Source organism: Rhinolophus sinicus, chromosome 14 (assembly GCF_057876585.1).
Source record: "Rhinolophus sinicus isolate RSI-liver-muscle chromosome 14, RSI-T2T, whole genome shotgun sequence".
Classification (NCBI taxonomy): Eukaryota; Metazoa; Chordata; class Mammalia; order Chiroptera; family Rhinolophidae; genus Rhinolophus; species Rhinolophus sinicus.
This window is the reverse complement of record NC_142514.1, coordinates 154,805,003-154,828,633: the sequence shown is the minus strand read 5'-3', so window position 1 is coordinate 154,828,633 and position 23,631 is coordinate 154,805,003. Positions and strand designations below refer to the sequence as shown.

Sequence of the window (23,631 nt, the reverse complement as noted above, 5' to 3'; positions counted from 1 at the left end):
TACCTTCCACAAGTGGTTTTCCTCTGTGTCCTCAGTTGTATTATAAGTGTCTCTCCTCCCCACCCTCACCCAGATTTGGGTTTAATTAGAAGCAGCACAGAGGGAGAACCATGCAGTGGGTAAGGAGGCAGGCTCTGTGGCTCTGCCTGAGTGTCAGGCCTGGCTCCTCCACTCATGGGTGGGTGACCTTGGGCAAGTCGCTTATGCTCCACATGCCTTGGCTCACCTACAAAAAGGAGATAATAATTTGTGCCGACCTGACAGGCTATTGCTTTTGTGATGAAGAAATAGGAAAATCCACATGAAATGCTTAGAAGAGTGCCCAGCACATAATAAGTGCTTAGTAAATAACAGGGATTGTATCGACCCAGTGCCAGGCATTTTTACACATACTAATTGCTTTTATCCACATGACCCATTGAAATGCTACACTTTCCCTGTGGAAACTGAGGCTTGGCAGGGCTGACTTGTCCAAGCTGCAGTTCAAGAACGATTATCAAGTGCCTACTGTGTTCCCCACACTACCCCTGGGGAAACGAGATGCCTGGTAAAAACACCAGGAGGTTGGATCTTAACCTGCATCTCTCTGACTTCCTGCTTGGGGCACGGGGTGTCCAAGAGGCTGAGCAGAAAGAGCATGGACATGAAATCAGAGAATTCCAATACTACCGACAAGTGGTCTTGGTGCAGTGTCTGACCTCCTTGGGGCCTCATACATAAAATGGATGGAAGGCCACCAGTCTTATCACATTGTTGTGAGTTTTGAATGATACAATGTATATAAAGTATCTGGCCCATGGGAGGTATCCTGCAACAATTATACCATCTACAAATAGGTCCTGATTTTCTGATTCATTGAGGCAAATGCAGAAGATTTCCAATGTGAAGGAATTAAGCATACTTAACTATTCGGTGGAAGGCAGGGAAAAACACATAGCTTAAGGTTGGTTCCAATTCTTTAAACCATCAGACTCTTCAGAGCAGAACATGTGATGGCCATAGTGAAGTGGAAAGAACACTGGGCCCGGAGTCTGGAGGCCTGGGTTCCAGTTTTTGCTCTGCCCTCAAGAGCTGGGTGACAGTGGGTAGGTCACGCCCCTCTCTGGGTCATGGTTTCCCCATCTGTACAAAGGAGCTGTGGGAACAGATGGCATCCAAGGTCTACACTGGCTCAGCTGTCTTGAGTCTCTAGTCTTCGGAGGCACAGCTCTCTAAGCAGACATCGCACGTAAGAATGATTATTCTAAATCCGGTTTTGTCACCTAAAGGGTGCTTTTCCCTCCAGGGTTTGCTTTCCTTGGTCCAGAGACAGTTAACAACCAAAGTTAGCACACCGGAAGGTCTGACAGCTTTGGGACACTTGCGGCCCACACATTTTGACGTAAACATGCGTCACTGGCAGGTCTGAAAAGAATCAAAGCAAATCAGCACAGAACGGGGACTGTCTGCAGAGCTGCAGAGCAACAGCCTATGGCAGGAAGCAAGAGCTCCTGCCAGCTGTTAGGCACGTGGGCCCAGCCAGGCCCAGCAGCACAGAGGTGACCTGGGGGACAGCTGCCACAGCAATGAGAGAAGGAGCTCGTGCCCAGATGGCAGCAGGATGAGCACGAGCGCAATGGGGCTCCTCATTCAATAAATGCGGGGCCTCTGGCGGCAGGCTGGAGCAGACACGGGAGGCCCCAACACGAAGGAACCAGGGAGGAGGCCAGGGCCAGGGGAACAGGGAGCAGGCACCCAGGGGAAGAGGGTTTGGGGGTTTGACTGTCTCAGGCAGTACCTCAGGATGGGACTCAGGCCTCTTCCAATTATCGGCAGAAGAAGGCAGTGGTTACGAGCACAGAGTTGTGGAATCAGAAACACCCAGGTTCAGATCCTGCCACCGTCCATACCTGTGTGTGACCCGCGCAAGTTCCACGGCCCCTCTCAGGCCAGACTCCTCACTGAATCCTCATTGTTCTCCTTACTGGTAAAACAGGATCAATGATATTGGCTCCGATAGTTAGAGTGAGGATTAAATGAGATTAAGTATGGAGAGGGTACATCACTGGTTGCTGTAATCATTATTACTAGAGGGTTTGTCCCATCCTAGGACTCTCTAAACCCTCCCCTTTTCTTAACGAACTAAAACCCTTCACAACCCTTCTCAGGTTCCCCTTCCAAAGTTGGGGGGGACCCACCAGAGCTCACGGTGTTCTTTCCCCTTCCACCTTTCCAAGTGCAATACCGCCATTATCACATCCCGACAGGTCTTCTTCCATTGGAGCAGCCAGACAGTTTGGACATTGTAAATATTCTTGGGTAAAGGAATCTGCCTGCTCCTTCTACCCAGCCGGACCAGGTGCGTTTCCCTAAGAACTGACATTGGACAGCTCTGACGCTCAGCCAGCATTCAGGTTGCCCATTTCACGTCTCCTACACTTGGCCACCCACCACCACTTCTCAGCTCACGTCCCAAGAGGGAGTTCTGCAGGATCCATGTGGTTTAGCCACAGCTTCGTGAACACAGCTGGTGCTTGATACCACGTATTCCTGCTTTTTAAATTATTCCTTTTATCTCCCCACTCCCATCCTTCTTTTCTCCCGCCATTATTAACTAAGAACCCATTATGTGCTGGCCTTGGACCACAAGGGATCAAGAAGGACACATCCTTGCCCTCATGGAAGCCATGGGCTGGCTAAATAAGCATTCACAGTCCAAGATTTGGGGGCTACAGAACAGGCTATGGAAGGAGGTAGGAGAGACACTGTGTCAGGACCACGGTGTTAGCAGAAGGCTTCCTGGAAGAGGTGACACTAAGTCTGAACCTAAGCGGATAAAGAATGGGGAGGACTTAGCCAGGCAACCGAGACCTGAGTAGTGAGGAGAGAAAGAGGGTTGAAACAGTGCAAAGAGCTTGTTTCCATTCATACTCCTTACTTTCTCAATGCCTAGGCTGGTAGGACTCAACCAGGGGTTTTACTATTTTTTAAATTCCTTCATTTAAAAAAAAATGCTTTTATATTTTCAACCTTGGAGCCATCTCAGAATTTCACAAGAGTGACAAATTAAACTGGATCTTACGGTTTCCATAAAATGTCAGCAACCATTCTCATGAAGGAACACGGAATTAAGCCACGATGCTCACACCACACCAGAAAGGACATAAGGAGTCCCGATCCTAAACCTCGTGAAACGAACTTGGCCAGGTTGTTTATTCTAAGTGAGTACACACACACACACACACACACACACACACACACACTCCTATTGCATTTACGTTCTCGTGGGTACACCATTGATGTCAAGAGGCTTGCTAATGTATGCTCTGGTTAACCAGGGCTTTGTTTTCTTTTCCAATACTTTATTTTGAAAATCTTCAAACACAGAAAAGTTGAAAGAACTATACATGTATCTTCACCCGGATTCACCAGTTGTTAACATTTTACATTCGCTTTTTCCTTCTCTCTGCAGATACACTCACCTTTCTTCCTGAACCATTTGAGAGTTAGTTGTTGACATCAAGACACTTTACCTCTAAATATTTCAGCATATACCTCCCAAGAAGAAAAGGACATATTCTTACATAACCCAATATCATTAAGATCAATAGAATAATGCCATGTAATATACAATCTGCATTCAAATATCTCCTAACTGTCTTCAAAATGACCTTTCTAGCATTTATGATTTTTTTGCTTATCCAGGATCTAGTCAAAGACTTAGCATTGCATTTGGCAGTTAAGCTCTGTCGTCTCCTTTTCTAGAACAGTCCTCTACCTGCCTTTAACTTTTTCATCTTTCCTAATGTTGACAGTTTTGAAGATCCCAGGCCCATTGTCTTAAAGAATGATCTGAATTTATCTGATTGCTGCTTCATGCCAACAAATGATTTTGATGGAATTTCCCATTTTCCCCTTTGTCTGTCCAAAACCAGCCCTGCCAGTTGCATTCAGTGATAAGACTTTAGCGAACCTTGAGGCCTCAGAGCACTTGGAATTTTATACATCCCAGAGGTGGTTAACTGATATTATGAAGCAACGAATATTTATTTAATATTGAAAGAATATTTTTAATATTTCCAAACTTTGGGCAGAGGGAAGGAGCCAAATGGCATATGAACCCAGACAAAGGAAACTTTAGAGCAATTTACTTTGATTTAGTATCAACAATGTCTTTTCAGATATTGTTTCAAAGTGCTTTCACACTTGCTATTTAAGAACCTTGACTTTGCGGTCAAACAGATATGGGTTCAAATTCTGGGTCCACTGCTTACAAGCTGTGCTAGTTGGAAAAGTGGCTTAACTTCTCTCAGCCTTGGTTTCCTTAAAGGGTATTTAGAGTGTAAGTTGCTTAAATCAGTGCCTCGTTCATAATATAACTACCTCTATTGAGCTTCACAATAAACCTTCAAAAAAGGCAGAGCAAGTATTAGCCTCTCCCTTTTATAGATAAAGTAACTGAAGCTCAAAGACAACAAAACGTGGTGAAGGTTATGTAGCAAAGTGTCAAAAGAGACAGAACTGCTGACTCCCAGAGCTGTCCTTTCCACTCATCTTCAGGAAGTAGCATCTACCTCCTGGGATTTTGTGAGGATTAAATGAAATGATACATTTCTGATGTTATGCCTTATGCTGGTACACAGGCTATGTTCCATCAGTGTCAGCAACCATTACTATAATTATTTTTATTTGTCACACTGCCCAGAGTAACTGATTTTGTTCAAAGGCCCCAAAAGAACCTGAGGAGGTAGGCTCATAATTATTTTGCCCAAGCCCCCATTTCTACCCAATCTTCTCTCCCAAGATGGGGTAAGGGGTAGGGTGTTGGAACAACACCAAATTTGCTAGAGGTATTAAGGTTTCACTTGGAAGGAGAGACAAAATAGTCAGAGGCTGTGGAGCCATTGTTTGCAAAACACAAGAGAGGGTCTGTTTTCCTTGGGAAAGGGAGCACTAAGTTATGAGTCACTCTTTAGGTTCTGTGTGGGCGACCTGGGGTGCCTGCAAAAAACGTTTGTGTCACTCACTATTGTCTTGTGTGGACTGAAGAACAAAGCCTGACCCAGTTTTGATCCCCAAATCACATGGCCCATTCTGCCCAAGGCATTCTAGGAACATATTGTTTATCTTTTTGAACAATGTGACCAAGAGACTGAGTCGGCATTGAAACTGGCCCTGTGGCGATTGCTAACACACCATTGGGCAGCTGGCCATGCCTTGGGGCACCTCAATGACCAAACTGATCACAAGGTCCAGCTCTCACCATAATCAGGCCAGGCGTGAGAAGAGAGGGCTTTCCTTCTGCCCTCAGAACAATAAGGAGCCATTCAAAAGCCCAATCAATGGGACTGTTCCATTCTTGGTTCTGGGCAGAGCCATCAGATTGGCCGGCTCCACTCAACCAGCTCTGCAGTGCCAGCTCAGACTGAGGGTACAAAGAAGCCTTCCCATAAGTTTGGTTTGCAGCACATCCCTCAGTGTGGTTAGTGCCAGAGATGGCATGTCTGGGACGGACCCAAGTGTAGAGGTATCGTTTCACAAGTCTGGATATGACTCATTTGAAGGAGATGGTTCTTAATTTACTCTTGCTCCTCATGCATCTAACCAAGGCCCTGCTATGCTCTCTGCTTCTAGGGGGCAAGCCTCTGTCCTGCCACCTAAGCGACCGTGCACTTGGGAGGCAGACACATAGGGCGGAAAGGTATGAGCTTGGAATGAGGGAAATCTGGTTTTCAAACTTGACTGTGACCTTGGGTAATAAAAATAGGCAATACCACATATTCCTCACTTACTACACGCCAGACACTGTGCTCAGCAACCTACCCGTATCATCTCACGGGTCCTCATAGCCAACCTATAAGCATCACCATTTCCACTTCATAGATGAAGACTGACACTTAGGCTAAATAACTTGCCCAACGCTCAGCATCCTCATATAAAATCCACAGACCACTTTGCATTCTACCCAGTTTCTTATGTCTCAAATTAAATCATATATATATAGCACCGCTGACTACCCAGCATATAGCAAGCAGATGCTTCATAAAGGCTCCTTTCCCTGCTGCTGAGGCTGATTGTGAGAAATAGGAATCTCACTGGGTGGGTTTGGCTTTTTCAGACTGGCTTCAGGAGCTTCACTAAGTCCTAATTAAAACACCTCTCTCAAGCCTGCATCTCTTCTGTCTTATGAGTAAATAAAAGGGACACTAAGATTTGGTTTCAATCTTGGTCACAGAGGAAGAGAGTGTGAGAAGTGGGAAGCAAATCTAGCTCTTCTGAAAGCTGGAAATTGGGCTGTAATTCCTCCAGCCTGGCCTTTGATGTGTGTGCGCTTACATGTGCTCATTACTTTAAGCTGTTCCATGTGTACATATGTGTATATGTGTATATACACATATCCAGAAGTAGATGTATTTATATGCATATATATACACACATAATGATACCCTAAATAAGCCACCAGTCCCACCCTTAAAGTGTCTTCAGAAAATTAACCCATGGAATAAGCAATAATATGTGAACTATAAACATTCTTATATGTTGGCAGATAACCATGCAACACGTTCCCCTCCAAGAACTGAGAAAGAGAAGAAAGGGAATAACACAATAGCAAAAAAATGCACTAATCAAATCCATAATCAACTTTGATGATGGAGCACGGATTCTAATCAAAACACAATGGGGTAAAGCTGCAACAGGTTGTAAGCTTGGAGCTGTGCGCTCTTCCCAGGGGCCTCCCTGCACTTTCTTTTTAAACATCTAAAACACCCACAGAGGATTTCAATCACTTCTAATTACCTTTTTAAAGAAATGAGTCGCAAGTTGAGCACCAGGCTCCTAAAAACAGGAAATATCAAAGTATTATATATATAATTTTTCCCTGCAACTGCTTGTTGAAAGTAGGCTAACCTCTCCTCAAATAGCTCATGAGCATTCCTTATCTGAAGGTCGGCTGGACAGGGTTTCTGAACTAACACAGAGCCTATCTCTAAAACAATTCTTTGCACATGGTCATAATTTACACAGCACATTAACAGAGCAGATGCTATAAATGTTCATTCTTGGGGAAAGGCCCAGGTATCCCGGCACCAGGAAGGGAATTCAAGGGGGGATATGCTGCTGCATAGCACAGTTCCCCCCACTTGGGGTCAAGCCCCCGCTATAGGCGTGTGGGAGAAATTGAAGGTGAGGGGTTTGAGGAGTTCACTGTGGCGCTGCACCTCAGAGCTATTTGCTGGCTTCCTGGTCACGTTAGGTCTTATCACACTTGATGGAGATGGAGAGCAGGCTTGGGGGAGAATGGGCTGTCACTGGCTGAGGAGAGTTGCTGCATAATAAAAGCAGCCATGAGAACTGCCTCCTTTCCCCCATAATTACCATGTTGAATATTCTGAACCCCAAGCTAATATTAATAATCATCACTGCCATTCCCCAAGAGTCTGTTATGAACCAGGTCTTTTATGGACCTCATCTCTCCAGCTTCTCAGAACTACCCTGAATGCTCAGAATTACTATGCACCAGGAAGCCGCCATGCAAAGCCAATCCTTCAACTGCTAGACTTTGTTCTTTTCTCTTCATCACCTTTTAAAAGGAAGACACTAGATATGGAACAATTACCTGTGCATGAAGGTGCAGCTGTAATTCCTCCAGCCTGGCCTGCTCTGTACCACTCATTACTCTGTATTGCTCATTACCTCCTGCTCTGTACCACTGCTTGGCCCTGCTCCTCATCCTTCCCTGTCATACTCACCTCACGTCCTCTCCTCCCCACCCAGCCATTCCTGCCCATCTCTGAAGCCCAGGCACCTCCTGTCTCCTCCATGAGGCCCTGTGGATTTCTTCTGCCATCATGGCCCTTCCTTTGCTTTGAGCCTCAAGCATCACTCCCAGCCCTGTCAGTGATGTGCCCTGTTGCCCTGGGTACAGCCGTTATGCCTCCCAACTAGACTATAAACTCTCCAAAGCCCAGCCGTGTCTTATTTACAGTATTCATCTGCCAGAGCATGCTGGAGGAGGCAGCTATGAAGAGTGGGAAGAGGACTGGCCTTGAAGCCTGACCTACCTGAGCTGGATGCCCTCCTCTGGAGCAGGATGGCCTGGAGCAAGCAACTCCACCTTACTGAGTCTCACGTTTTAGTTCAATCGTTAGAGCAATGGTCTTATAAATCAGGGCCTGCCAATAATAAGGAAGTCTCTGTGGTTACATCTGCACAGCACTGTGGTTAAGGGCACGGAGTCCACAGCCAGACTGTCCAAGGCCTAACTCTACTTCTGCTATTTACAAGGTTACTAATCCAGTCTTTGCCTCAGTTTCCTCATGAGTAAAATAAGAGGAATAACACATATCTCACTGGATTTTTGTAAGAATCAAATGAGGTATTTTATGTAATATCTTTAGAACAATTCCTGGCACATAGAAAGTGCTATGTAATGATTTGCCATCATTATATTATTATTATTGTTATAGAAAATTGTTGTTACAGAAAATGTCACATCTTCAAGTGTTACTATGAGGATGAAATGAGATCATATGTAAAAAGCTTGGCACATCAGGCACTTAACAAGTGGCCGTGCCCTTCCCTCATCTTCCCACCAAGCCTGGTACTGTACTAGGCACATGACTGATGCTCGGTAAATCCTTTTGAACCAACTGATACCTTCTCAAGGGCTTGGGAAAATAAGCTATGCCTTTTCTTACTTTGAGGCTATTAGATGTAGGTTTAACTGCCCTATCTCTCGGTTTAGCAATATAAATAGCTGATTTTATTGTATTCCTTATTTGTCAGACCCTGGGCTAAACACTTCACAGATGTTATTTTTCTTAATCCTCACTATTTGTGTGGCTGTTTATGCCCACTTTTGCAGATAGGAACACTGAGGCCCAGAGAGGCTAATTGACTAGGTCACCCAGCTCGTACATGACAGAGACAGGACACCATGGAAATCCAAGTGACTTTAAAACCTATGCTGTTGACCACTGCACCATCCAGCCTTCTGCCAAAAAAATCCCTAAATAAAAGGGAAGTCAGAGGCCCAAAACATCATTTGCCATTTAACTCATTATTTCCTGAGTATCTTCTAGTGATAGATACCGGGTTTTGGATCAGGGACTGCCAGGTGCCGAGCCAGACGCAGTCCTCACGCCATAATGGAGAGGCTTTCCTAGATGGTGAATGGGCATTGTGGCAGCAGAGTGGGAGGTAGCCTGGTCCAAAGAAGGGAAAATTATTTTTGCCAAGGTCACTTTGATCCAGGGTGGGGCAGTGAAAACAAAGATTTGTCACCTGCCACAGAGAAGAGCCCCCAGGAAGCCTGGAAACAGATAAGGAAAGGCAGGCTGGTAAACACCAGGCTAGCCCACTGGGAAGTGGACAATTTCCTTAGCAGTCCATTTAAACCATCCTCATGGACCGTGCACAAGTTCTCACTGAGGGTAAGGCAAGTGGAATGGGGGCATCTGGGAACTGTGGGCCAAGGGTAGGGAAGGAAAGCAAAGCCTGGAAGGAACTGGACCATGCCAGCCCCTCCAGGAGCAGCTGGAGAACATTTTTCCCCCCCAGGGAAAAGGGTGATGAATCACCTTTCCAGAGCCGGCCCACTGCAAGTCCTCCCGCAATGTTTGTTAAGTGAAGGGTCAAATGGGAGAAGGCAGAACAGCTGCCTGGCTATGAACAGTTAATCCCAGCATCTACTTTCCCTCTCATTCCTCAGGTCCTCCTCATCAGAATGGACGTGTGTCACATCCTAGAGTCACTGCTCTGGCCTCCACATACCACCCACTACACCTCATAAGCCCCACCTCCAAGGATGAAATGTACACCCCGCCCCCACTCCTATTTCCAAACCTACTGGACAAATCCTGAGACTAACAGCAGAAAAAGAGAGCAGAGCACCAAACCCTAGCAGAGACAGACCCAGGGAGCGCATTGGGGGAAATCTTGCCTTCCTCCCACACACCATCACTCAAACCTGTCAGCTTCCAAAAACATTTAGCAAGTGCAGCAGCAAGGGGCATGCTTATCAGCCTGGCCTGGGAGCTTAATCTGCTTTGAGGGCCTTCTCCAGCCCAGAGCTCCAAAAGTCTGCTTACAATTAGCTTCCAGTTCCAGTTCCTCCATCAGAAAGGCTAGGAATGTGTTGAGTTCTAGCCTCTGATCAGAGAAAGCTCCAGAAGAAGGTGGAGACAGTGTCAGCAGAGAAGTAAGTGCCAAAAAGGTCAGCTGGTCTGTTGCCACTTCGCTGACACCAGCCCCAAACTACCTCCCCCTCTAGCTTCCTGTCTCTCCTGAACAGGACAGTCACATCCGTCAGGTCCGCCTGTCCCCAAAAGTCCCTGATGAGTGATTGCCAAGAAAATACACAGCGTGCCCCTGCTCCCTCCTACCAGGAGAGAGGGAAAAAACAAAACAAAACAAAAAAAAACAGCAGGGAGGGCAAGAGGCCAAGAGAACCTGATTGGGCCTCGCTGATTTCCTTAAAAGAGACTGAATGGCAGAGCCTGCCACCCAGCCAAACTGGGTGATGTGGGCTCTGTCTGGAAAGGTAGAAGTCACCACTTCTCTTCAAGCCATGCCCACTACTCCCACCCCCACCCCCAGTCACCCAGGCTACCAGCACCAGGATCTACTATCCACGAAGGAGGGGCTTAGCTTCGGGCCGCCATTCTGAGGCAGCCACCCACACCCCCACCCACACCGCAACAGCCAGCCAAGACGCTAGGAGTCTCCAACTGGCTGCCTCAGCGGGTGCACCGGGCACTCCTACTGCAGTCCTAGCATTGTGCCGGGAATCCTGTCAGTCCAAGGGATGGGGCAGGGACAGGTCATCTTCAAGCCGAGGGGAGCAGGTTCACAGCCACCCCCAGACCTCGTTCCCTGGATCTTGCCGCTAGGCCAGGGGGCGTCGCGTCCAATGAGGCCTCAGATCACTCCTTGGCAGGGACAAAATCTCTGCGGAACCGACAGGCAGCCAGACTCGGCTGATACTGCGTGGGGGTGGGGGTGGGGGGGCAAGCGCTCGACATGCAGGACCTGACATTACCAACGCTGCGCACGTTTTTTGGAGAACACCCCTGCCGTGCCCCCCCCCCCCCCCAGAAGGAAGCCGCAAGCGTGTCCGCACCCGGGTCTCATACAGATCCTTAAGGCAAACCTAGAGCACCCGGGCCACACCCACCGGCCAGCCCACTCTACTCGCGCATCCCCCAATCTGCGGGTCGAAGTGGAACGGTTTCCTTCTCTGCCCACAGAGTAGTCCCCCATAAAAAGCATTCACCCATCTTCCCAGATCAGTGCCCCAGAACACAGCACCTCTCACCTGGGTATCGAACCCATTTTCCAACGAGCCGCTCTTCCGCACAGGGAGCCCCTCCGCCGCCTGCTCTTGTAGTCCCTGCGATTTCAGGGGGATCTGGCTAGGGAAGGCGGTCTTGCTCACCTCCACCTTGCTTCCCAACTTGAGATAGCAGGGTTGGGGGCCGGCCCGGGCCGGGGGCACGTGCACGATGGGCGCGGCGCTGTGCACGGGTTTGGGCAGTCCCGACTTCATTTTGGAGGCGACCAGGATGGCCGGCATCTTCTCCCGGGGCTTCGGTTTTCCCAGCACGTCCCTGGCAGCGGCAGCGGAGGCGACCGCTAAAGGCAGCGCGGGCAGTAGAGCAGGCGCCGGGCCTCGGCCCGCGAGGCGCCCACCACCAGCGGAGGAAAAAAAAAAATCCCCGGTCGGGGAACTCGGGGCTATTCGGCGAGCGCGCCTTCAAGGTGCGGGATGCGGCGGAGAACCTGTCGCGGTGCTCAGCTGGTACCACCTGGATGGATGCTGCAGCCGTGTCTCACACCCCTCCTGGGAGGCCTGTTCAAGGGCTCTGGGTTTTCAGAGGCAGTTGCCTCTTGCGATTCTTCTCCTGGGAACCTGAGGCTTGGAAGCCCATATTAATTTGTCACTGCATCTCCGAAGTGAAGAGGCCTCTTTGGAAGAGAAGCGGCGGGGACGCACACCTCCAGCTCCGGGAAGCTGCGGGTGTGAACCCGCGAGCGAAGGAGCGAACTGCGGCAGAAGAGAAGGAACGAGCGGCGGAGAAAGGGAGAGGGAGGGCACACGGAGCCCAAGACGTCTCCACCAAGAGGCAGCTGCCGCCCAGATCGCGAGCACCGCAGTGTCACCCGCGACGCAGAGGCGCGGCGAGAGCCCCCAAAGGTCTCTCTAGGCGTGACAGCGAGTCACCACAGCCCAGAAGCCCCCCGGATAGGTAGCACCTTAGCGCCTGTGGGTCTGCACATGCTCCAAGCGCTATAGCGCAAAGCTGTGGCCGTGGGGCGCGGGCACCGGGACGCGCGGCTGGGCAGGGCTGCGCTCGCGAGCGGCCGTCGCGCTTCCCGGGAAGGCTGCTCTGACCGCGGGGCTCCGCACAGGGAAGACAGGCTGCTGCCCGCGCGTCTGCGGCGCGCGCTGACAGCCCGGGCCGCCCCGGCGCGCCCATTGGCCCTTGGCGCGCCAATCAGTGGCCGCGGATCTCTCTGCAAAGGGGGTGTGGCCTCAACTCCCGGGCTGCGGCCGAAACTCTGGGGCCGCGCTTGGCCGCAAGTACAAAGCGGGCTGGTGGACGCTCTGCAGCACCACTCCGGCCGCGCGCTTCCCGGCGGGCCGACACCCCCGCGCACTGAAGCCTTCTTTTGAAAAATGCTCTTTCAAACGCAAACGTCCCCCTCCGGGCCCCGAGGGCACGGCTCGGGAGAAGTTTGTTTCCTTTTTCAAATTATTCTGGTCACCTTAACGGTTTGAGTCTTCCGGAGTCGCGCTCGAGGCCCCGCACCCCGCCATCTGGCCTGGGCAGGGCTGTTACTTGTCTCCCGCGTTAACGAGACGCCAGCCATTTCTCCTCTTTTCTGCTTGCTTTGCCAGGCGGGCCGGGGGGCGGGGGAACCTCCCAATAGCTTCCTCTCCAGCTTTCAAAGGCTGCACATTTCACTTAACTATTTGAAGTATTTATAGGCAAATACAATACCCAAGGAAGCTTCCCGCCCCGAAACAGCTCCTCCTTGCAACCTACCACAGACTCTGTAATTAGAGTGGCCTGAGGAAGCCAGGAGAGGCTCCAGGACCCTGGCTGGTTCCGGCTAAACCTTGCTGCATTTCATGTAGGAGCCCCTCCCTGGGGCCTTGGACACACTGGCCCCACAGGTTCCTCGGCTTTAATTCGCCTGAGGATTGCTTTACTCCTCTCAGTTGCTGTTTGCGTTCCTCACTGACTCAAAGGATATGAGAATTGGAAGGAAGGATCCAGGCAGGCCAGAAACCCTCGTGCTTCATGGATGAGGAGCCCCCACCTTGCAGGACTGCCTGGATTTCAATTGGGCGAGTTCTTTAATCTTACTGCATCCATATAAAGCTTTGGTTTTCACTTGGAGTAAGGAGGCTTGACTGTTTAAATAATTCACTTTTGTTTGAATTAAATGAGATAGTGCATGACAGTTGTTTAGCATAAGTACCTGGCAGTGTAAGGGGCCAATAGAAGCTGGGTATTATTATCCCTATTAATTACTGCTACTTTCCTCCCAGGCATCTCTGTGTATAAGCTGTTTGTCTTTCTTCTCTGTCTCTGAGATAAAGGTTTTCTCTGTTATGCACACCTTATAGCGTGATTTATAATGCTGATCGATTGATTTATCATTATCTCTACCAGAGGAAACTTCGGTTTTAAAATAACCTCTTAAAGCAGCGTTAAGAAATGAGAAGGTGTCTCCCTACCCTGGCTTGTTTCCTCTTCCCACCTTATCTTCCATCTGTTCTATATATTGACTTTCTACTCTAACTAGACTGAAATGCACACAGTCTTATGTATAGTTTCAGGTATCCTCTCTCCCTCTGAAATTAAATCACATGTGGTCCATGCCACTTAGCACTCTGCCTTTTGCCATCTGATGCCATTTGTTATTTATTGTTCCATGAGTTTATTTTCTTCTTAGAGAGACTCTTGAAGTTAGGAAGTGCATTTAAATGTCCATTAGATTCTCTCAGCATCTAGTATGATGCTATGGACAGAATAACTTAACTACTCAAATTGTTATCAAATAAATGAGTGAATGATGCTAGCAGCAATTCTCCAGGAGGAGAACCTTTTAGATTCAGGTACATAGGTCATAAGAAATGTTACGCTGTAGTAAACTTTGGGACTCTCCTACCCAGAATTCTGGTTTGACGGATGTACCAAGAATTATGGGAAGTTACTGCAGTCTTCGACTTTAAAGGTCATGGAGATGTTCCAAAGCATTCCCATGGCCCTAATGCAGTGGATCTCAAAGTATGGTCCCTGGATCAGCAACAACAGCAGCACTTAGAAACTTGTTTGAAAACCCCCACCCCAGACCTACTGAACCCAAAGCTCTGGAGGCAGGGCCCAGCAATCTAGGTTTAACAAGTATTTAACCCAATGATTCTGATATATACTAAAGTTTGAGAACTTCCTCCCCAATGAATATATCATGCATTCAGTACCCTTCCAAGGCTTCTTAAAAACTTAATATACATAAGAAGTAATAGAGATCTTGCTGAAAGACACATTCTAATTCGTCGGTCTGGAATGGGGCTGAGATTCTGCTTCTGAATAAGCTCCCCTGTGATGAGCAGTAAGGCTAAGCCATGTGTAGCAAAAGGGTTCATCTCAAGGTCTATCTGTAGTTAAGTTACTTTCTGTCACACTGTGCTGAAAAGAATTCTGAGGTGCATCTATGTAGTTTAGTTGCAAACAGCAGCCTGATGAATTAATAATGTCTGTCATGGGTACAAAAATAGAAATAATTACATACAGGCTATGTATTTGCCATCTTGGATCTCCTCTTTAAATCATATTTGCTGCCAAGTTCATTTTTTGAGTTCTGAGACCCTCAAATGTATACTAATATGAAAAACAGTGCATTCCTTTTCTTTTCTTTTTTTTTTTTTTTTTTTCTGTATTACAAGTACCTGTTCCTAATAATCTAGAATTTGGTAAACATATAAGCATTCATCTTAACCCTGTGTGATTTACGTAAAATCTGATAATTTCTCATCTTTTTTTGGTGGAAAACTAACGACTCTCTAAGTTTATTTCTGAACTAATTTCCCTGCCTCTTCATCCCTTAAATAATTTTATTTGCTCTTTCCTGCAACATTTTTCTTCCCCCTTTATATCTTTCATACAAATTCTCATTTTCCTTATTTAAAGCAAAATAATTTATCATCACAGACATACAAGGGGGAAAGAAGCTATTTTTCTCTTGGAGCAAAAGAGATAATTGCAGGATTCCTCTCTAAATAAGATCATCTCAAATTATTAAAATGTCCTATAAAATTACTCCTTCCACATGGATGCTATATTAACATGAAATAAGTCATTTTAAATCAATGTGTCTGGCAAGCTCTGGTAGCTAAAGAAGTCACTGGTTCAGAGATTGGCAAACTGCTTTGGAAAGCACACACTATCCAGGTTTTTAAAACATTGTTATTTTTAAAAATTATATGCACTATGGACAGCACAACATTTTAAATCTCAACTTCGACAACCTTTCTCTTTCTTCTAACTGTAAACTTACAAAATCACCCGTATGTCAGTGATGGGGCAGTTTGAAACGTATGACCGAGCTCTCGGGAACACTGAATCACCCTAAGAGCTCGGACAGTTCCCTGGTCAGAAGAGCCAATCTCAGACCCGGAGGCACCTGCTGCATCCCTTTCTGATACTTAACATCAGGCACTGGGGATTAGTTGAGTGTGAACTGGGCTTCAGAGTTGACCTGCAAGTGACCAGCCCCATCAATGCATCCTTAATTAGTGCTAAAGACCCCTGGCTGCAACTGACCTCCCAAGAAGACAGTCCTGTGAAGAGCCTGGAACATCTAAACCCCTGCCTATCATGAAAAATGCAGCGACCTGGGGAAAAAGTCAACAGACTCTTGGAGACCCCTGACTATACCCAATGAATGGACATGTTGCGAGTCTCTGGAGTGAAACATTTATGAGTTTACTTGGGAGTGAAAAAAAAAAAAAAATCACACTAGTTCATTTTCAAAAACTCACTTTTCCTTAATTTTCTACACCATGGTTGGCAACTTATGACACAAATGCCCACCTTTTGGCAGTGGCTGAGTTGAGAGCCCATTCATCCCAGACTGCAGAGGACGAAGTCAGGATAAGAACCTCAGGACAGCGTCCCACTCACTTCTCTCTTTTTCCAGACAGGCCTGTGCACAGATCAATATAACAATGGTGAGCTTTTGGAGACTGTGAGTTCTCCTACATGCAGATGCTGGAGTGTGAGGAGTCTATGTGAGTGTGTGTGTGTGTGTGTGTGTGTGTGTGTGTGTGTGTATGTGTGTGTTTACAGGCACAGAGGCAATGGGCCTGACTAAATGTCAAGCAAATATATAGTAAACTCTGATTAAGTATATATGGAGTAGCTCAGTTATTAATTTAATGAATAGATGGTTGAGAGCCATCTATGTGCCAGGCTGTGGCCATCATGATAGAGAGCAAATAAGTTCTTATTCTCTGCTCTCACGGCTTAAAGAATGATGCGACTATGTTGCCCAGCCTGAGGATTGCCCTTTTTCATAAAAGAAAAATGGAAGACTCACAATCGAGTAGGAGAAGCAAACAGGAAAATAAATGACAAACAGTATAACTAATACTCTAGTAGAAGCAGTGCAACATATATGGTGATAAATGAGGGACAAAGGAGCATCAACTATCTATGGGGTTAGCAGCTATTTTGATTAATTTAACTTTCTGACTAATAAAAAACTGAAAAGCAATAGAAATATCCTTTCCTTTCCCCCCTTAGTGTTGAAACTCTAAGAGACATGGGTCCACTTTCCTCCCTTTACAAGTTTGCATCTTGCTTCATTCCACAAAGGATTTGAGGAAAGGCCATATTCAATAAGCTAATGGCTAAATATTAACAAAAAATAAATGTAATAGAGAAAAAACATTTAAAACTTAGACTGTGACTATTTTGCCTTCTGTGGGTGTGTGGGGGGGGAAGAATGTGTCAATAAATCACACCAGTGGGAATATAAGTCACATATCACATCTTTCCATATTCAGGCTCTAGGAAATAGGCAGGTCTGAAATTTCAAAGTCAGTTCTGGGCTACTTGAGAGAGAGCCTCTGAGATCTTACGTTACCTTAGAGATAGCATTATTTGTATACCATTTATATATCAGAAGGGCAGCCCAGAGCACAGGGATCAAGCTACGCTGTTGTCTATAATAAGTGAGAAAATTTCAGGTGTAATGTAAAGGGCACCCCAAAATAGTGTAGCCAGAGCAATGTGAAGAGAGTCCTGGGGGAGAACAGAAGAAGAAGAGCACTGTGGCAAAGTAAAACCTTTTCCTTCTAAACTTGCAATAAAGCCTGCTATGCCACCAAACACTTTGAGAGAATAGATGTTTTTGATGGGGAAAATTATTTTTAAAAAAAGAGCTGAGTTTTGAATCTGGGTTCATTTTGGAGAAGGAAGACAACAGGGAATAGAGTGCGATCCTGAGTTTAGTGGGAGCAAAACTGCAGACTCAGACATGGCCACAGGAAGGAAAACTGTGTCCCCCATCTTTACCCCTCCTCCCCAACTCAGTGATTTGCAGAATGTTTGGGAGGAATTTGGATTCACCATTTCATGTGGGATTGGAGTGTCAAGCAAATTTAAATAAGAACATCTCCTGACAAAGAGATGGGACCAGGGAAAGACTATATAAAAGATGAATATCAAGATTGCAAGTGTGAGCAAAAGGTGAAGGAGGAGAGGAGGAAAATAACAATGTCTGGATTCTCCGGTCCATGCAGTTGGCTATAGTCCCGTCAGTACTGGTGGCTTCTTGAAATTCCTCCTGTATTTTGGAGTAAGCACCATCTAGGACTGTACCTGCAGGAAGTAAAGGGGAAGGGGACTGAGCTGAATATGTCCAGATTCTTGCCTGGATCCTAGCTGCAAACTATTTTTTTTTTTTTTTTTGCTTGCTATTTTTAATTCTCTACCCACTTTTTTACTATTATAGATGAAGAAATGTTATCAATTGAGAGGTCTAGTTAATTGTGTTTCAAACTGATTTATATATATATATATATATATATATATATATATATATATATATACTTTATTTTGTATTCTCCACTCTTCTTTCCCCACAGTAGACCTGGCAACTGCAGTTGACCCAGTAATGATGTTGCTGGTAAGAACCATAACTTCTGAAGTTATTCTTACTATTTCCCAGGGACTGTGATAAGCATTATACATACCTTTAATTCTCACAATTCCATAAGGTGGATGGGTACTGTCATTTTCATTTTACAGGAGAGAAAACTGAGGCCCGCAGAGGGTTCTGCATCTTATAAGACTCCATAGCTAATTAGGTGGGAAAGTGGGATTTGAACCCAGGCACGTGGACTCCAGAGCTTGAACCCTGAACATTAGGCACTGGTGTTCACTATATACTATCAAAGCTTTCACCATCATGATAACAATCACAGTAGAAATGACAATAATGGCTTCCTGTGGAGACTGGCCTTATACACACCATTGCAGAGCGCTCTGGTATGGTGGTATAATTGTTCCATATTACAGTGGAGGAAACAGGAAGAAAGGATTAGTAACCACCCAGGTTGTGAATGATAGCGGTCTTAATAGCGAGGCAAGGCCCCCAGTTACGGGGCCTGCTTACCTGAGGCGCGGGCTCTGAGACAGAGCTGCCTGCTTGCTGGTGTCCACGGGGAGACAAAGATGCTTGGACCAGTGGTCCTTAAACAAGAAGCCTAAGAATCCCTGGGGTGCTTGTTACTGGGGGCATTAAAGGAGCAGATCCTGAAGCCCCCACCCCCCACCCCCTGCAACAAACCTAGAATTTGGAGTCTGTGAGTCTGCATTTTAAACAAGCCGTCGGTGACTCTGAATCAGTTGGTCCTCACACTTGGCTTCACAGCCTTGGCGGTCCATTAGCATTACCCAGGGAATTAATAAACTACTGCTGCCCAGGCCCCACCCTGGGCCAATTAAATCAGACTCTCTGGGAATGGGGCCCAGGCGTTTGTATGTTAGTAAAGCTCTCTGGGGGCAGGCAAATTGAAAAGCACTGCTGTTAAGAAATGCTACCAGTTCTTTGCTCTCTCAAAGTTCAGAGTAGAGGGCCATTGAGGCAATAACCTGGATAATTTTAACCAATGACAGGCCATCTGGAAAAATTCAGGCCTCCTATTACTTTCTGAGTGAGATTTTTCTGGTTGAGAGACACCCTCTGCCAGTCTAGCTACCCCTGCAGCCCCAATGCAGCTGGGGAATAGCCCGAATGCTGCCTCCGAGTCCATGCTGCAGATGGCCTTAAGCAGCCTGACCGTCTCCCAGTGTGAGGCTCCGGGCACTGAGCGACTTGCTCCCGGCCGCCCCCTCTGCCACATTTCCTCTTTTGGTCGCTGCCATCACACTGGGAGCCTGCATGCCTACCCTCTGACTCTGCCCCAGGCACGGAGGCTGGTGTGCATCCGCTGGGAGAGGCTGGGAGAGGGGCTTCTGATCAAGGTCTGACCCACTGGCAGAGTCCGATGGTGCCCAGAGGCAGGTGGTGCCCAGAGGCAAGTGGTGCCCGGGGCTGTCAGAGGCGGGCTTAGAGCAGAGTTAACGCTTGGAGGTCTGTGCTCATCAAGGTGTGCTGTCGGGAAAAATCTTGACAGCGGATAACTTACAAAAGAAATCATGTAGAGCTTTGGTATGCATTTTGTACTTTTTCAAAAATTTTAAATGTTTTCTTAGTGGGGGTATGTATCTTAATATTTACATATAAGTTTGGCTACTATTAAAATTTGCTCATAAATTTTTATGTGTTTACCTAGGTATACATAAATATGTTCTTAAAGAGAAGGAGAAGGAAGGAAGGAATCACACCCAACCATTAACAGCAGTTACTTCTGAGGGGCAAGATAGGGGACTAGCAATTTCATCTTCTTATATATCCTTGTTTTAAAGGGTTGAAATTATGGGTGGTTTTAATTTACTTTTCCATGGGATTTTCTGTATTTATCAAATAACTATCTTTACTTGTTTTAACCTTTTAATTATTCAGGGGACACTTATTAAGCCCTATAGTGAACCAAGCCCTGTGCCTCATGTTGGTGATACGGAAGTTAGCTTATATCCATCTCTGCCCTCCGCAGGGTAAATGAGCCCTGTCCCAAACAAACACTTGGTGAGCTACCAAAGACTAAAATCCAGTTTTAGCTAAAGGGAGGTTACCTATATATATAACAAAGTCCTAAGACAAGTAGGAATGGTTACTCCAGAGGTCCTGTTTTCCCTTCCTTCCTGGGAAGCAGCTCTTCACAGAATCATTCTCTGCATAGTGCCAAGACCACCCCTGAGCAGCAGGACTTGGAAATCAATTCTCTTCTGACTGATCTACCAAGCTATCTCTACAGCCAGTGACACTGGCTTGAAGACAGGGTCCCCATCCTGCCGAAAGAGAAGAGATAGAAGGACGAGGCCCCCAGTATGCCTGAAATGAACCCTACCGAGCATGTGTGAAAGGGAACTCTAGTTCACACTACTCCTTGGCTGAGCTCAAAGCTGGGCTAAAAACTGTCAACAAAGCAGAGACACCCATGAGGATCTTTTGTGCCCTGAGATCATTCAAAGCCACTAAACATAAACAGCTGTGTTGATTTCCGCTTCTTCTCCAAACCCAGGGCAAATAAAACCTCAGAGCTTGACGAGTGGAAAAGAACAAAATATACAGGGATTTGTTGGCTTAGAAAGATATTGTTTTACAAACAGTGGGACAAGATACCACTAAATCTTTTTTTTTTTTTTTTAAAGAAAATGCCTGGCAATTTTCTTAAAGCTCCAAATTGTGCAGGAATTTTAGACATTCACTGATAAATTTATCAGGATTTTCTCCTCAGGGCAGACTGGACATGTGCCAACTACGAATCAAACAAAACTAGTCTCCCTAAGGCCGCACTGAAGCCTGTGAAGCATCGTCATCCTGGCTCCCTTAATTCCATAAAGACCATCTTTCTGAACTTTGAGATGTTGAATTAACTCCCATTCAGAATCATTTGCTTGTTAGGGTTTTATCCTTCCCAAGGGGGGACCATGAAGGGTTGTATGTGGAGATGTCGAATCCAGTCTTCAAAGGCGTCTGGCCTGCAAGGCTGACTTCCTGCCCAGTTATCAAAGACAGGTTTCTAGAATCTCCTCCCATGACCATTTTAGCTCTTTCCTTGCCTTTGATCCATTATTCTTGACTTTCAATCCTGTCTGGTCTCCACAACCCCATTTTCTTCTGTTTTTCCCCAGAGGAGGAACTTTGGAAGAGCCCCTCGTCACTACGTCTTATATCCAGGTTCCCTTTTAACAGAGTGAAGTGAAGGAGAGAGAAGACCGGGGCTGGAGTCAGGCAGACCTGGGTGTGAATCCTGACTTCACCTCCGAGGGACTGATGGAGTGAGGGTCACTTCACGTCTCTGACCCTCAGCTTGTTCATTAGTAAACTGGGAATGATGATAACTATTTCACGTGGTTTTTGCGAGATTTAAGTTAATGGAGGCTGAGGGCCTGGTGTGAGTCTAGAAACATGTGGGTGCTATCCTCATTCATTCATTCATTTATGTAAATACTATTTTATTACTACTGAATGCCAGACACTGTGCTAATCGCTGGTGATACAAAGTTGGCAAGAACCGGTTCTTTTCTCATAGAGCTTACAATAGAATCAGAGAAATGGACAGTAATTACATAATCACAATAGTGAACATATCATTACTAAGTGAGGCAAGTGCTGCTAGCAGATAAAAAACCTAGATCCCTTTCGACTGCCAAGGCTTCAGGAGAAGTGATGTTTGGGGTGAGGTCTAAAAGGCAAAGAGGGTAACTTTCGTGCCTGCCTGCCAGAGGGCTCAGTGTGGAGGTTTGGGCAGCAAGCAAACAGCTGGGGCCCCGCACGTTCTCCTGCCTCTTACCCATGGAGTAAGAGACAATGTCAGGGTTTCAGTTGCTCCTCCAGAAGAGATCCACAACTGGCTGTATGATCTTGGCCTAGTCACTTAACCTCTCTGAGCCTTAGTTTCCTCACCTATGTCATTAGTAAGACCCACGTCCTGGTACTTTGGGGGCAGATGAAGTGGGAGGCAGTAAAGTAGGGCATTATAGTGGTTAAAAGGAAGACGCCTTTGGAGTTCAGGTGAGCTTTACTACATAGGTTTGAGCTCTGCCACTTATTAGCAGTGTGACCTTGGACAAGTTACTTAGCCTTTCTGAGCCTCAAGTTTCTCCTCTGTAAAATAAGGTTTATAACAGTACCTCCCACACAGAGTTGATGGGAGGGTTAAATGAATTAATATGTGTAAAGCACTAAATCAGTGACTGATCTGTAGTCATTACTACCTCATTTATGATTACCATTTTTCCTGGCACAGAGGAAGTGTTCAAGCCACAGTGCCTTTCCCACCTACCTTGGAGTCAACACATGACCCCTTGAGGTGGGTATATCTGAGATTGTAGACATTTCTGTTGCTAAGACATTGAGTGAAGACCCAGAACCTGAGGCTGTGAGCCTAACGAGGACCACTGCCTCTCTGAGAGGGACTCGTGGGCACCATCCAGCGTCCTGGGGAGGGAATTCATATCCCCAGAACTGGGCATCCAGACTTGAGCAGGAAGGGAAAAGAAGCTAGAGAAAGGGTGATGGAACCTCTGTGTAAATGCTTTCCTCGCAGTTCTGCAGGCTGAGAGAAGTACAGAGCGGTTTGCCCTCTCTCATTGCAGCCCCAGCCCCTGTCCCCACTCCTCCCCTGGCCTCCTGCCAAACTCCGTTAGTAAAAGAGCGTGATCAGGCTATAGCAGTCTGTTTCCTGGAAGACATCTATTCAGGGTACGGCACTCATTCCTCTTGCCATGTGGTGTCAAATGCATATGTCTCCCCACCGCCACCACCGACGGCTGCTTTTATCCCAAGTGCCTGAGATGACTAAGGCCATCAAGTCCAAGGGAGCTCCTCTTCTTGAGAGACAGGCTTTGCTTTCAGCAACCACCTCTTCATACTGGTATCTTTCTGACTTTACCAAATTCGTAATTAAAATCAACACATCATGGCCCATGGTAAATCCAGGTTCAGAAAGCCACTGGGATGGTGGCAGGGACTGAGGTAGGAATGAAACAATTATGTGCCAGAGTCTTCATCGCATTTAATGTCTCCAAATAATGCTTGGAAGTAATAGTTTCTCCATGTCACAGATGAAGAAACTGAGGCACAGATAGGTAAAGTAGTAATTTTCCCAAGGTCACACAGCTAGGAAGTAGTAGAACCAGGATTCCAATCCTGAATTTTCTAATTCCAAATTCCACACTTTTCCCATAACACCCTATTTTACATGAGTCACCTGGACTGAGTCCATGACTCTGCTTTTTGTTTTCTGAACGTTTGGCAAATCATTGCCCCCTCAGCTACGTGGCACTGATTCCCTGTGGGCTATGGAGTAGGGGTCCTGGGCCAGCTGCCCATGCCTTCCTCCAGCAAGTGACTCCATGTAGGATGCAGAGGACCTGGGAGGGAAGAGAGCTCTTCTCTCTGAATCACAGGGCAGGGGGTAAGGCCCCAGTGCACTGGAGTTCAGGTATGGATATAGTCTCTAGA

The 23,631-nt window shown here is 46.6% G+C and overlaps 1 protein-coding gene across 9 annotated transcripts in view; it reads right to left on the bottom strand.

Annotated features, from left to right (window-relative positions):
• NAV2 (neuron navigator 2) overlaps nucleotides 1–23,631 on the bottom strand; it is a 711,083-nt gene that overhangs the window by 366,350 nt on the left and 321,102 nt on the right. For 6 of the 9 annotated variants that reach the window (XM_074336124.2, XM_074336125.2, XM_074336126.2 and 3 more), the window contains exon 1: nucleotides 11,297–12,395. The exons of 1 other annotated variant lie outside the window; for it this stretch is intronic. In XM_074336124.2, coding sequence (XP_074192225.2) covers nucleotides 11,297–11,554 — 258 coding nt within the window. In that variant the 5' untranslated portion in view covers nucleotides 11,555–12,395. Of the gene's footprint in view, nucleotides 1–11,296; nucleotides 12,398–23,631 lie in introns of those variants that run through there. 2 more of the 9 variants (XR_012497554.2, XM_088791697.1) reach the window with 2 other exon arrangements.